We start from the raw sequence: 14,054 nt of genomic DNA, 5'->3' as shown, positions 1-14,054 counted from the left end.
ACATTCCCACTATCAGTGTATGAGAGCTGCAGTTCCTTTATAGTAATATCATCACCAACACTTGTATGGTCAGTCTTCTTAATTCTGGTCATTCTGGTATGTATGTAGTGATATCTCATTGTGATTTTAATTTGTATTTCCTAATGACTAATGATGTTGAACAGGTTTTCATTTGCTTATTTGCCATCTGTATATCTTTTGTTCAAAGTCTGTTCAAATATTTTGCCCATTTTTAAATTGGGTCATTTGTTTTCTTTTTCCCCCCTTTTTTCATGTATATATTTAAGGTGTAACACTTGATGTTTTGGTATACATTTGCATATTTAAATGATTCAAGCCTGGTAACATATCTATCATCTCATATGGCTACTTTTCTTCTGGGGAAGGGATAAGAGCATCTAAAATCTAATCTCTTAGCAAATTTCAGTATATGATAAAATATTATTAATTATAGTCTCCATGCTATACATTAGATATCTAGACTTATTTATCCTATATAACTTCAACTTTGAACCGTTTGACCAATATCTCCCCATCGTACCTCTCCTTGCCTCTGGTAACCACCATTTTTCTGTTTCTATGTATTCCACCTTTTTTTAAATGAAACACTTCCCAAAATTATGTGTTATTCTTGTGCAGGGGCTATGCAAATCTTCTCTATATTGTTCCAATTTTAGTATACGTGCTGCTGAAGTGAGCACAGTATTCTACCTTTTTTAGATCATGTATTTTTCTTTCTGTGTCTAGTTTATTTCACTTAGCAGGTTAATTTCACCTCTGGGTTCATTCATGTTGTTGCAAATGGCAAGATACCCTTTTTCAAGGCTGAATAATATTCCATTGTATATACATCACAATTTCTTTAACCAGTCATACCTCAATGGACACTTGTTTTCATATCTAGGCTATTATGAATAATGCTGTAATGAACATGGGAGGGCAGATATCTCTAGGAGATGCCATTTTTTAATTGATACATAATAGCTATACCCATTTATGGAGTACATGTAATATTTTGATATATGCATATAATATGTAATTATCAAATCAGGATAATTGGGATATCCATCACCTCAAACATTTATTATTTCTTTATCTTGGGAACATTCCAGATTTTCTTTTCTACCTATTTAGAAACAGACAATGAATTATTAACTATAGTCACCCTATTGTGCTATCGAACACTAGAACTTATTCCTTCTGATTACATTTTTGTACTCATCAACCAACCTCTCTTCATCCCCCATCCCTACCCTTCCCAACCTCTGGTAGCCACCATTTTGCTTACTACCTCCATGAGATCAATTTTTTTTAGCTCCCATACAGGAGTGACAACATGCAGTATTTGTCTTTCCTTGCCTGGCTCATTTCACTTAACATATTGTCCTCCAGTTCCACCATGTTGTTGAAAATGAGAGGATTTCATTCTCTTTTTAATGCCGAATAATATTCCATTGTGAATATATACCATATATTCTTTATCTAGTCATCCATGATATACCCTTGGGTTGCTTCCATATATTGGCTATTGTGAAGAGTACTGCAATGAACATGGAAGTGCAAATATCTTTTCAATATACTGATTTCCTTTCCTTTGGATATATACCCAGCCGTGGGATTGCTGGATCATATAGAAGTTCTATTTTAATTTTTTTGAGGAACCATCATATTTTTTTCCATAATGACTATACTAATTTACATTCCCACCAACATTGTACAAGCATTTCCCTTTCTCCACATCCTTACCAGCATCTGTTGTTTTCAGTCTTTTGATAATGGCCATTCTAACTGTGGTGAGATGATATCTCATTGTGGTTTTGATTTACAGTTCTCTGATGATAGTGATGATGTGAATTTTTTTTATGTACCTGTTGGCTATTTGTATGTTTTCTTGTGAGAAATGTCTATTAGATCTTTTTGCCCATTTTTAAATCATATTATTTTATTTTTCTATTGAGTTGTTTGTGCTCCTTATATATTTTGGTTATCAATGCCTTGTCAAGTGGTTAGTTTGCAAATATTTTCACTCATTTTGTAGGTTGTCTCTTCGCTTTGCTGATTGTTTCCTTTGCTGTGCAGAAGCTTTTTAGCCTGATATAATCAAATTTGTCAATTTTTGCTTTGGTTGCCTGAGCTTTTGAGGTATTTGCCCAGACCAATGTCCTGGAGAGTTTCCTCACATATCGATATGTGAAAATCGTTACCAGTCATGCCAATAAAGTCTGAATGTTTCTTTAGGAAAAAATAGAAGATAAACTGATAAGGTCATCAACAATGCAGATGTTGCCAATCTATGACATGTGGTCTGAAGATGGTTCAGGCTGCCAAAATGTACTCTTGTATCACCCATGGGATTTCAGTTAACTCATTGAGGGTACTCTCTGCTCTGGAGGGTGACTTTTTCCCATGAAACTGGCTGAGAGAAAGCCACAAATGAGAGGAAATTGGTCCCTGTGGCTGCTGAGAATCTGTTTACTATGTTTTGATCTCTCTCCCTCTCTTTGCTTCCAGGATTCTGAGGGCACTTTGCTCCCACTGCCACTCATGTCAAGATCTGACCTCTGCAGTTCTGCATATTACACTCACTATCCTATTTGGATCAAGTTATAGAGATAAAATCCTCTCTTTCTCATTTCAGCCAGCATATCATCGTACATGTTTAAGTGAAACTTTTCTAAGAAAGAAAAAACCAAACCAAGTAAAAAAGTTTTTATTCAGAATACACATGAAGATTTATTTGATTAATATAGTTTATTGGATTTATATATCTCTTCCTGCCTCCTACCCTCCCACCCCCATTTCAGTAACTATTGAGTACCCCATTGAGTAAATATTCCCAGAACTTTCTCTTTCTTTTTCAGTTCTAGGTTCACCCTTCCTTTCAAACCTTCACCTTTCTTTGAAGGGCAGGTGTGGGAGCCTCCTACAGGTAAATTATTTCCAATGGGGAAAGAATACAATAAACTTCTTGAGACAAATATTGTGTTATCAATAATTCCTTCCATTCTTGTGACTACTCCTTCAAAATCAACTTCTACATGATGGAAGAGAACTTTCATATCCAAATGTAAGGGGTTATTAATCTTCGACTTGGGTGATCATGTAATTAGCTTTAAATTTTATTCTTATAATATATTGGGTTATACTTTTGGGTTAAGGCAGATCATCAAAGGCTCATATTTGAACCATAATTCTTAGATCTGGGAAGCATTGCTTCTATAAAGCTGCACTTCCATACAGTGCTTTTGAATTCTATTCGGGGATGCTGTAAGAAGCAGCTCTATTGTTCCCCGGTCCCAACTCACACTCTCACACGTGCACATACAAATAATATATACATTTCAGATATTTTTGAAGAATGCACCACTGTTCACTATATCTGTTAGACTCTCTAGTATAAACCCCCATGAAAGAAATTATTTTAAAATTAGGAACTACTAATAATTTAGCTTCCTCTGAGGAACCTGTTTATTTTCTCTTTACGGGTAATGAAAATCACACAACAAACAACGTTTCCACATTCTGCACTTAGCTTTAAAGGGAGTTCATAATACCTTTAGGGCTTGACTTTAATAACAGCATAAGATCTTATGATCCAAAAATCTTCATTCTATTTTTTCTTTTAAAATTCACATTTCTTATCTTTATTTTTGTGAAGTGTTTTTGTTGAGTACATCAAATCTTTGATGGAACAAAGTAGACTCTAATAAAATAAAGGTATATATAATTAAACATGTAAATAAACAAATATTTCCAAGTTAGGAAGAGCTTGTGAAACTGGCGTGATTTTTATTAAGCCTTTCCCTTAGTATATAGCATTGAGTAGTTTCCCCAGGACTTCAGATAAAACACTCTTTATTGTGGCTTAGAGGCTGCTAAATGATCTGATTTTGCCTACCTCCCCAGCCTCATTTACCATTTCCTTTTTCTGGATTTCCAAAATTAACCTTTTCCTGTTTTTTGAAAACCCAAAGTTAACCTGTACTTACTTGGAACTTGATTTCCCTAGATCTTTGCATGGCTTATACCCTTACTTTGAAGTATTACCTCCTCACAAAAGAATTCTCTGACCATCCTGTCTATATTATTCCCTATCTTACTCCAACATTTTCTATATTCATAGTCTCCTTTATTCTTTTTATACTTCTAGTGACTATTAGAATTATAGATTTATGTGGCTACCTGCTTATAATCTATCTCCCTTACTAGAATGTAAGTTTCCGAAAGGCAGGGATTTTATCTCCTATGTTCCACTGCATGTCACAGAGGTAAATGGATATTTTTGTATGAATGAATAAAATATATCAACCCTAGTTGCCAACTGACCAATTTATTTTTGACCAAATAGTTGTGGCAAATCACTGTAACGTCTTTCACTTCTCCCAACTAATATAAGATTTCTATTTCTCTGCCTATGTCACATTTATTAAAAATATTATAAATAGTGGCTCTTTAAGATCAGTCTCTGGACTGGTTCTGGTCCAGGTGCACCAGAATCTCCTGGGTAACATTAAAATAAAGATTTCCAGGGTCTACTTCAAAGGTTATGATTTAGGATATTTGGGGAATGGCCTGGGAATCTGTCCTTTAAAAAAAACCTTCCCAAGTAATTATGAAACAGACAGATTTGGAAGACAATACTTTAGATTGTTATTAGTCACTTGGATGCCAATTAAATGAAAAATTTGGCACAGTTATGATTTATTGATTATCACTAATTTCCTTTTATCTGAATTAAAATGGTGTGAATGCTCTATTCTTCTGCTAGGAGTAGAGCAGAGGTCATCAGGCCAGAAAATCCAAGCACAAGAATGGAATATGCACTTATTATAGGTCAAAAAAATATGAGGCCAAGGACCAGGTAGGTGATTACAGATAAAAGGGCAATCAGTTATTGGAGGTCAGAGTAGGAGAAGAGTCTAAATCGAGATATGCAGGTCATTTAATTCAAATTACCATCTATCAAGTCCTGATTTGAAGACAAGATCTGGTTTAATTGGGATATTCTTGGCCATCATTTGACTAGGCAGAAATTGATGAATTTGGGTCTGGATCTCAGATGAATAAAGTCTTACTTTTTAACTGGGGATAGAAATGGGGAAGAAATCTTCTGATTGTGGTCCACTTGTGAGCTCTCACTCACTTTGATTAATTTTTGTGTGTATCTGAATTTTTTTCAAGGCAGCCTTCATGTCCTTGTTCCGGAGACTATAGATCAGTGGGTTTACAAGTGGCGTCACTGAGGAGTAGAACAAGGTGACAATCTTCTGTATTCCAGCTGGATTTCCAGAGGTTGGGCTGATGTACATCACCATGAGACTGCCATAGAATAGAGACACCACAACTAGGTGGGAACCACAGGTGGAGAAGGCCTTACGTCTGCCAGCTGTGGAAGGAACGCGAAACACTGCTCTGAGAACCAGGCTATAGGATGCAAGGATGAAGAAGAAGGTGATGAAGATAATAAGTGAGCTCAATATAGAACAGGAAAGCTCAATTCCAGGCGTAGGGATGCAGGACAGGGCCAGAAGAGGACCGGGGTCACAGACATAGTGGTCAATGGTAGGTGGCCACTCCCCTAGGTGGCCACAAAAGGGAAGCTGTGTGATAAAGTAGATAGGAACGGGATAGCAGAGGAAGGCCGTTGCCCAGCAGAGGGCCACGGAGTTCATGCAGAGACGATTGTTCACGATGGTAGGATAATGGAGAGGCTGGCAGATAGCCAGGTACCGATCAAAAGCCATGAGGGCCAGTAAGAAGGTCTCAGTGGTGCCCATGGAGAAGAAGAAGTAGAACTGGAGGAAGCAGGCTGTGAAAGAAATGGTTTTGGTCTCAGATAGGAAGTTCCCTAACATATTTGGAACAGTGGTGTTGATGTAGCAGATCTCCAGGAATGAGAAGTTGGCCAGCAAGATGTACATGGGGGTATGGAGCCTGTGGTCCAGCTTCACTGCACAGATGATGGAACCATTTCCTATCAGGGTCAGGATGTAGGACACAAAGAACAGCACAAAAAGGAGGACCTGAACTTCTCTGGAGCAGGGAAAACTCAGGAGTATGAATTCAGTCACTGTGTTGACTCCTGACACATTCATGGCTTCCAGCGGTGTGGAGAGGAAAAAAAAAATGACAATGACACAGATGACCTTATTCCCTAATCCTCAGGGATATCTCCTTTTATTTTTTAGAAATCCCTGCATTCCATAGATTCTCTTATCCTATTAAACAAACAGTAATCTAATTATACTGCTGAAGAGTGCCAAACTTTGAGAGTGCTTGATATGATCAAACTCTGAATTCTTGGACTCTGTCTCATTTCTCTTTCAGTTTTCTCATGGTAAATGACAGGACCAAATATAATAAGCAACTTGTATTAGGTTAATAATAGTCTTTACAAATCTGTGTATAGAGATAAGAAATTCATGTTTGTGTCTATAAATAAAATATAAAAGACCCTTATTATTGGACAGAGAATTTCAATTACATTGATCTTTGGTATCAAAGACACAAAGGTTAGCTATCAGAAGAGGAAGAGTAGGAGAAAGATAATAAATAACACGATGAAATCTTTATGCATTTTACTGTTATTCTAGATGAGTATTGGAGTTTATACTTATCAGTGTTAGTGCCTTAAGATAACCCAGACAAAAAAATGTCAAATGTGATGTTCTTTCTTCAGTGTTCATCAAAGTCTGTTGTCTCAGGAAACCTTTGAATGTTCAGACATGTACATAGTGACTTTGAATTTGGTTCCATCTCTTACTATTTGGCTAAAAAAAGTCTGTAAAATCTTGGTCTAGGTAAAACTCTATTTATAGATATAAAAAGTGAGTACTGGGTCTGGTGTGTTATTTTAATATTTTTGACATTTTTGTTTGCAGTGTTAGGACTTCTAGAAAAGCCTCTATTTTTCCAGTTTGTGGATAGACACAGTGGGTCACAAATGTCAGGTGCTTCCAAGCAGAGACCTCTGGGTACCAAGGAAAATGTGGAAGCCATAAAATGCCTCTCTGGGCAAGAATCTCCCTTTCATTTCCTTACCCCTTCAGTTGCTTGAATTCCATTATAGGTGTGGAAAGTTGGAGTTGTTTTGGGAAGTGCATGGAGAATCTTTATGAAAACTTCCCTGAATTAGACTTAGTTTGGAACATGACCTGACTTCTATTGTGGGAGAGGTAAAACAATATCAACAAAATTTCCTAAGGTTCTTTTGACAATAGTTTGGTCTTAATTTATTAATTTATTTTTTGTATCCTTTTTGTTAATGAGAGACAGTCATCATTTGGGACTAAATGACGCAAAGTTAAAATGATAGAATGATAATGTTTAATCAGGAAATTACAAGTGCAGAATACAGCCCCAGGAAGCCCCAGACATTTTTTAATAAAAGTATTCTAGCTAAGAATATTTATTAATGTATTAGTTTCAAAATGTGTTAGTTTCCAGATCACATGTCATATCTTTAAGAATGACCTTGATTATTGCAATTAGTGACACCTGGGATGAGAGAGATTCAGAATTTTTCACATCATACTTCACTTTCAGCCTCCTCTAAAACCTGTGAATAGATCATTTTTGGGGTAAAATAGCTGTAATTCCTCTGTAGCAGGAATTAGAGTACCACAGAAGCCAAACAAACCAAGAGGAAAGAGTGAAAAAAGCAAGAAATATTTGGTGACCAACGTGCAGAAGTTTCCCATGGTTTTGCAAACCACGTGGACCTGAACTCACGTCTGGCATGCTCGATCATCTCATTGCTCTTCCTTCTCTCACTGGCTGAGCATTTGCTCTTTGGAAGAAGAAAACAGCACTAAACTGGGGAGAGCTGAGGTTTTTTAGCCCTTCTTATAGCCACTTTGTGAATCCTATCCAGATGTCACTTTGCTAGTATCTCTGTTACCCCAAAGAGCTGGTTCTGACTGGTAACAACTTCTGGTTGACAAAGACAGAATGTACATACTACTGAGGCCCCCCCCCCACACACATATCTCACTTCCCTGAGTTCCCAGCCCTCTTACTTGTAAAGGTGAATTTCCTTCCCTTCATTCATGTAACACAAGGGCCTGTTCTTGCAGTCACGCAAAAGAAGGCAGAGTTAAAAGGCACACCTCAGAGCTGCCCTATACTTTTATCTCCTCTGAATCCATCTTCTCATACAACTGGCAGGTCTGACTTATAATCTTCTGTTTTCACTGCAGCAAAAGGCAGACAGGGAGGAGGGCATGGCATTCTTGGCAGCCAGGAGCCACAAAAGATCTTATGCAGTATGGCATGAGAGAAATCGGCATATTTATTGCACAACAGAGACTTATCTGTGTTGCTTTGAAACCTATGTCTTATTTATCCTAAGACCTAAAGGATATAGTCTCTTGTGGATTCCAAAAGTGGGACTTCATGAGGGAAGATTGTCAATTGTATCCCAACTTTTCCCTTCCTTCAGGAGCCCATTAATTGGCTCTTGGGACCTAGTTTTCCCAGTGGCTATCACATCATTTCATGCTATTCTTAGAGCAGATGTTTGTTTTGTTGTATTAATAGCTTATTGTTACGATGGTGCAAACAGTACAGCAACACTGGTTTAGCTGGGACAAGAGGTTTTTGTTTATTTTTCTATTCTTTCACATTCAATTTTATTCATTTTTTGAGTCTGTAAGTTTTGGACTCTCTTATTTGTCATTATCAGATTTATGACATCAGAGTTCTCATTCTCTTTCCTACTGACTCACACAATGTCTTAAGAAAGGCTACTACTTTCTTTTCTCTTTTTTTTCCTTCTGACTATATTTTCAAATAGCCTATCTTCAAGCTCACTACTTGTCTATTCTGCTTGGTAGATCTACTTTTAGTTCTTTGAGAAATCTCCATACTGATCTCCATAGACGAACTAATTTACATTCTCACCAACAGTGTATGAGTGTTCCATTTTCACCACATCTGGGCCAACATTTATTGTTTTTTGACTTTTTATTATGGCCATTGTAATTGGACTGACATGATGTCTTACTGTGGCTTTAATTTGCATTTCCCTGATGATTATTGATGTTAAGCAATTTTTCATGTTTATTGGCCATTTGTATATCTTTTTGTGAAAAATGCCTGTTCATGTCTTTTGCTCACTTTTTAAGGGGATTGTTTATTTTTTTCTTGTTGAGTTCATTGAGTCCCTTGTAGATTCTGAATATTAGTTCTTTGGTGGACACATGGTTTGTTAATATTTTCTACCATTCTGTAGGTTGTTTATTTATTCTTTCGATTATTTCTTTTGCTGTGCAGAGCTTTTTAGTTTAAGTCTCATTTATCTATTTTTGTTTTTGTTGCATTACTTTCAGGGTCTTAGTCATAAATTCTTTGCCTAGGCCAATGTCCAGAGGAGTTTTTCCTAGGTTTTCCTCTAGGACTTTTTTATGATTTCAGGTCTTACATTTAAGCCTTTAATCCATCTTGAGTTAATTTTTGTATATGGTGAGAGATAGGGATTCAGTGATGATTGATTCTTTCACATATGGCGGTCTAATTTTCCCAACAGCATTTATTGAATAGGTTGTCCTTTCCCCAGTGTATGTTCTTGTCAACATACACTGTGGACAAGATCAATTGGCTGTAAGTGTGTGGCTTTATTTCTGGGTGCTCTATTCTGTTTCATTGATCTATGTGTTTGTTTTTATGTCAGTATCATGGTGTTTTGGTTACTACAGCTCTGTAGTATAATTTGAAGTCAGGTAATGTGATTCCTCCAGTTTTTTTCTTTTGGCTTAGGATGGCTTTGGCTATTCTGGATCTTTTGTTGGTTATCTATAAATTTTAGGATTATTTTTTCTGTTTCTGTGAAGAATGTCACTGGTATTTTAATGGGGATTGTATTGAATCTGTAGATTGCTTCAGGTAGTATGGACATTGTAACAATATTTATTCTTCCGATCCATGAGTATGGAATATCTCTTCTATATTTTGTGCCCTCTTCAACTTCTTTCATCAATGTTTTATAGTTTTCATTGTAGATATCTTTTACTTCTTTGAATAAGTTTATTCCTAGATATTTTATTTTATTTGTAGCTATCATAAAATGGGATTATTTTCTTGCTTTGTTTTTCAGATTGTTTATTGTTGGCATATAGATATGCTACCAATTTTTGTATGTTGATTCTGTATCCTGCAAATTTTCTGAATTTGTTTATCAGTTGTAAAAGTTTTTGGGTGGAGTCTTTAGGTTTCTGTAGATATAAGATCATATTGTCTACAAATAAGGATTATATGATTTCTTTTTTTTCCAATTTGGACACACTTTATTTCTCTCTCTTATCTGATTGCTCTACCTATAACTTCCAGTACTATGTTGAATAACAGCAGTGAAAATTAGCATCCTTGTCGTGTTCCAGATCTTAGAGGAAAGGCTTTCAATTTTTCCCATTCAGTATGATACTAGCTGTGGTTCTGTCATATATGGCTTTTGTTATGGTGAAGTAAGTTCCTTCTGTACTTAGTTTTCTGAGAGTTTTTATCATGAAGGGATGTTGCATTTATTCTATTTTAAAAACTTGTTTTTTTTCTTTACATATGTTAGTATTCATCCCTTGAATTCACATCAGTTTGATCAACTTTTGGCAGTATGTATTTTCAAGTTTTGTTGTTAGAAACATAATAAATTTAGAATTGTTATGCCTTCCTGGAGAATTGACCCTTTTTGAATCATGGAATATCCTTCTTTATTCCTGGTAATTTTTCTCATTCTGAAGTCTACTTTGTCTGATATTATTAGAACTACTTTAAATTTCTTTTGATTAAAATTTGCATAGTATATGTTTTCCTAGTAGTTTACTTGTAACCTATTTTTTTTTTTTTTATTGAAAGTGGATTTCTTGTAGACAGCTAATTGGGTCTTGCTTTTCTCCCCAATTTTATAGTCTTGGTCTTTTAGACTGATTTGCTTACTTTTAAACTAATTTCTGATATGGTTATATCAAAATCTACCCTCTCCCTAACTACATTCTATTTATTCTATATGTTCCTTTTTTTCCGCTCTTTTTCTGTCTTCTTTTGGATTGAGTATTTTGTATTTTTGTGAATCCATTTTAACTCCATTAGTGGCTTGTTATTTGTATCTTAAAATTTTTTTAAAAACAAGATTGTCCTAGGATTTGCAATATACATCTTTATTTAATCAGAGTCCAACTTTAAGTAATATTACCCTGCTTTGTGTGTGGTAAAAGTGTTTTACAATAATGTATTTCAAATCTTCCTCTCATCCTTTGGGCTATGTTTTGGTCATGGAATTGACTTTTATATAAGCTGTAAGAACACAAAATATTGTTACAATATACATTTCATTTATTCTGTTTCTAGTGCTTTCTTTTCTTTGTGGATCCAAGTTTCTGTCTAGTATCATATTCCTTCTGCCTGAAAAACTTAAACAATTCTTACAGTGCAAGTCTGCTGGAAATGAGTTCTCTCAATTTTGTTTCTATAAAAATATTGTTTTTACTAGGTATAGATGAAGGCCATCAGTGCTCAGAACTTGCTCAAATCCATAGCAAAACAGAGAGAAGCCCCAAAACAGCAACTTCAAGCACTAATAGCAGAAAAGAAAATGCAGCTAGAAAGGTATTGGGTTGAATGTGAAGCTTTGTGCAAAGTAGAAGCAGAACAAAATGAATTTATTGACCAATTTATTTTTCAGAAATGAACTAAAAATTTCGCTTTTATAGTAGGAAGGCAAACCCCTCCCCTGCAAACCAAAAAACCTTTGTACCATTCCAGCGACTTGACTAATGATCTCAGTATGTCACAATGTGTGAGAAACACAGCCCTTTGAAGGCAGCACTGCGAGGCTGGGGGCTCATTTAAGCATCAGTGCACAGTTGCCACCGGTGGCCACTTAGTAGAGTCTCACCTCTTGTGTTCTTAGTTTGAACTAAGCAGTCTGTAAGCTTTGATCCTTTTTTTTTTTTTTTTGTAAATTTACAAAGCTTTGGAAGGAAAAGCAATAAATTATGGTTTTCAAATGAAAAAAAAAGAATACAATAGAAATGTTGAAATGATGAAAGAATTCATTTTTTTGTGTGTCCTATGAGATAAGAATAAAAAGAAAACATACAACCTGTTCTCAGTAATGGCATGATGTAAACTGTAGATGAAATGTGGGTGGGGGCAATTATAATCTTCCAAATTGAAGTGATCCCTTAAGAGAATGTGTACATTTGTAATGCCGTGGTCACTTTTGCTTAGTTGATATTTTGTCCTGATTGTGAACAAGAAACACACACACATATAAATAAATTGGACTTCTTCTGTATACAAAAACATCTATGCTGCAAATGACAACATCAAGAAAAGTGAAACACATCACAAAAGTGAAACACAACTCAAACAATGGGAAAAATATTTGCAAACCCTGTGTCTGATAAGAGAACTGTATCCAGAATATTTTTCAAAATATACTTTTAGTAAATGCTTTATTATATTACATTATGGGAATCAGGGAAACAAAGGATCTATACTGTATTTTTCAAAAGAAATGTTTTTAGAACCACAAATTATATTGAAATCTTTATGCCAAGAAAATAAAAACAAAGATCAGAAGAACTAAATGGTGTTTATATTAATGAAACCTTGCTGCTAATTCATGTGTAGGTTGAGATGGATTCACCTCCACTTTGAGCTTTTAGCTCAACATTATCCACCTTGGTCTCAGGTCACCCACGTGGTTCATTTTCAAGATTAAAATAATCAGAACTGAATTTCTCAAACCATGAACACATTGTGTGTTCATTAGCCACATCCTTCCCAAACACATTGTTGATATTTCGAGCTGTCTGTGCTGCATTGGTTCCACGATGGAACTCATACTCGAAAATAACACAAATTTTTGACTTATCCATGGTTTCACAAAAATTGCTCTAAAAAAAATTTGACAGATAATCACAAGCCAAACTGTGTGTTTGAAAGAATGAGGCTGTACCTTCATAATAAAAATAAAACAAGAAGTGTCAAAATGAAATGTCAGAGATATCAACTGTCAAACTTAGTACTTAAGGAAATCAGACATTTCATACTTAGTAACCTTATTTTTGTCTCTACAGAGAAATACATGCATATTAGCAAATTGAAATATAGCAAATACACATAAAAACACCCACATAAAAGAGATGCAAATTATATTTTTGATACATTTTCAACACAATCACCTAATACAATTTTCTTTTTATGCAGAGGTAATAAATAGTACAAATGTATACATACGGTCAATGAGGTCGTAAGAGTGGCCCTAATCTGAAAGGACTGATATCCTTATATGAAAAGGAAGAGATGCTCTTTCTCTCTCTGTGTGCACAGAGAGAGAAGACCTTGTGAGGACACAGTGAGAAGGTGGCCACTTGCAAACCAGGAAGAGAGGTCTCTCCAGACACCAACCCTGCTGGCACCTTGACCTTGGACTTCCAGTCTGCAGAATGGTCAGAAAATAAGTTTCTGTTGTTTAAGCCACCCAGCCTGTGGTATTTTGTTATAGCAGCCTCAGCAGACTAACACAGATATATGAAAGAGGAATTAGTACACATGCTCACACAAAAATGCATACATGAATGTTCATAGCAACATTATTATATTAGCTCCAAAGTGGAAACAACCTAAATGTCTACCAACTGATAAGTGCATAAACAAAATGTGGTCTATTGATACAATGGTATGTTATTCAGCAATAATAAAAAAAATAAAGTACTCACACCTGCTAAAACATTGATGACTTGTTCATGGATAAACATTAAGCTAAATGAAAGAAGCCAGCCACAAAAGACCATACATTGTTTAATACCCTTTATATGAAATGGCCAGAATAGATAAATTCATTTAATTCAAAGTAAATTAGTGGTTGCCAAGGAGTGCTACTGGGTACAGGATTCTTTTTGTGTGTGTGTGATGAAACCATCCTGACATTTGTTAGTAATAATAGTTGTACAGCTATGTGAATAAACTGAAAAACACTGAATTGTACATGTTAAAAGGGTGAATTTTTTAAATTTCAGCATATTATGGGGGTACAAAAGTTTAGGTTATGTATA

General features: G+C 35.4%; 1 protein-coding gene and 1 non-coding gene across 2 annotated transcripts; both read right to left on the bottom strand.

The window, feature by feature from the left end:
• Positions 1 to 594: 594 nt before the first annotated feature.
• On the bottom strand, positions 595 to 701 carry LOC138381057 (U6 spliceosomal RNA). Its single transcript, XR_011233007.1, has one exon. It is a non-coding gene; the product is annotated as a U6 spliceosomal RNA (small nuclear RNA).
• A 4,434-nt stretch (positions 702 to 5,135) lies between these two features.
• Positions 5,136 to 6,095, bottom strand: LOC138377548 (olfactory receptor 11H6-like). Its single transcript, XM_069462594.1, has one exon. It carries the CDS (start codon positions 6,093 to 6,095, stop codon positions 5,136 to 5,138), a length of 960 nt encoding a protein of 319 aa, XP_069318695.1.
• Positions 6,096 to 14,054: the final 7,959 nt, after the last annotated feature.

Source organism: Eulemur rufifrons, chromosome 2, assembly GCF_041146395.1.
Source record: "Eulemur rufifrons isolate Redbay chromosome 2, OSU_ERuf_1, whole genome shotgun sequence".
Taxonomy (NCBI): domain Eukaryota; kingdom Metazoa; phylum Chordata; class Mammalia; order Primates; family Lemuridae; genus Eulemur; species Eulemur rufifrons.
The sequence above is the reverse complement of the archived record's forward strand: the minus strand, read 5'-3'. Positions and strand labels throughout refer to the sequence as shown.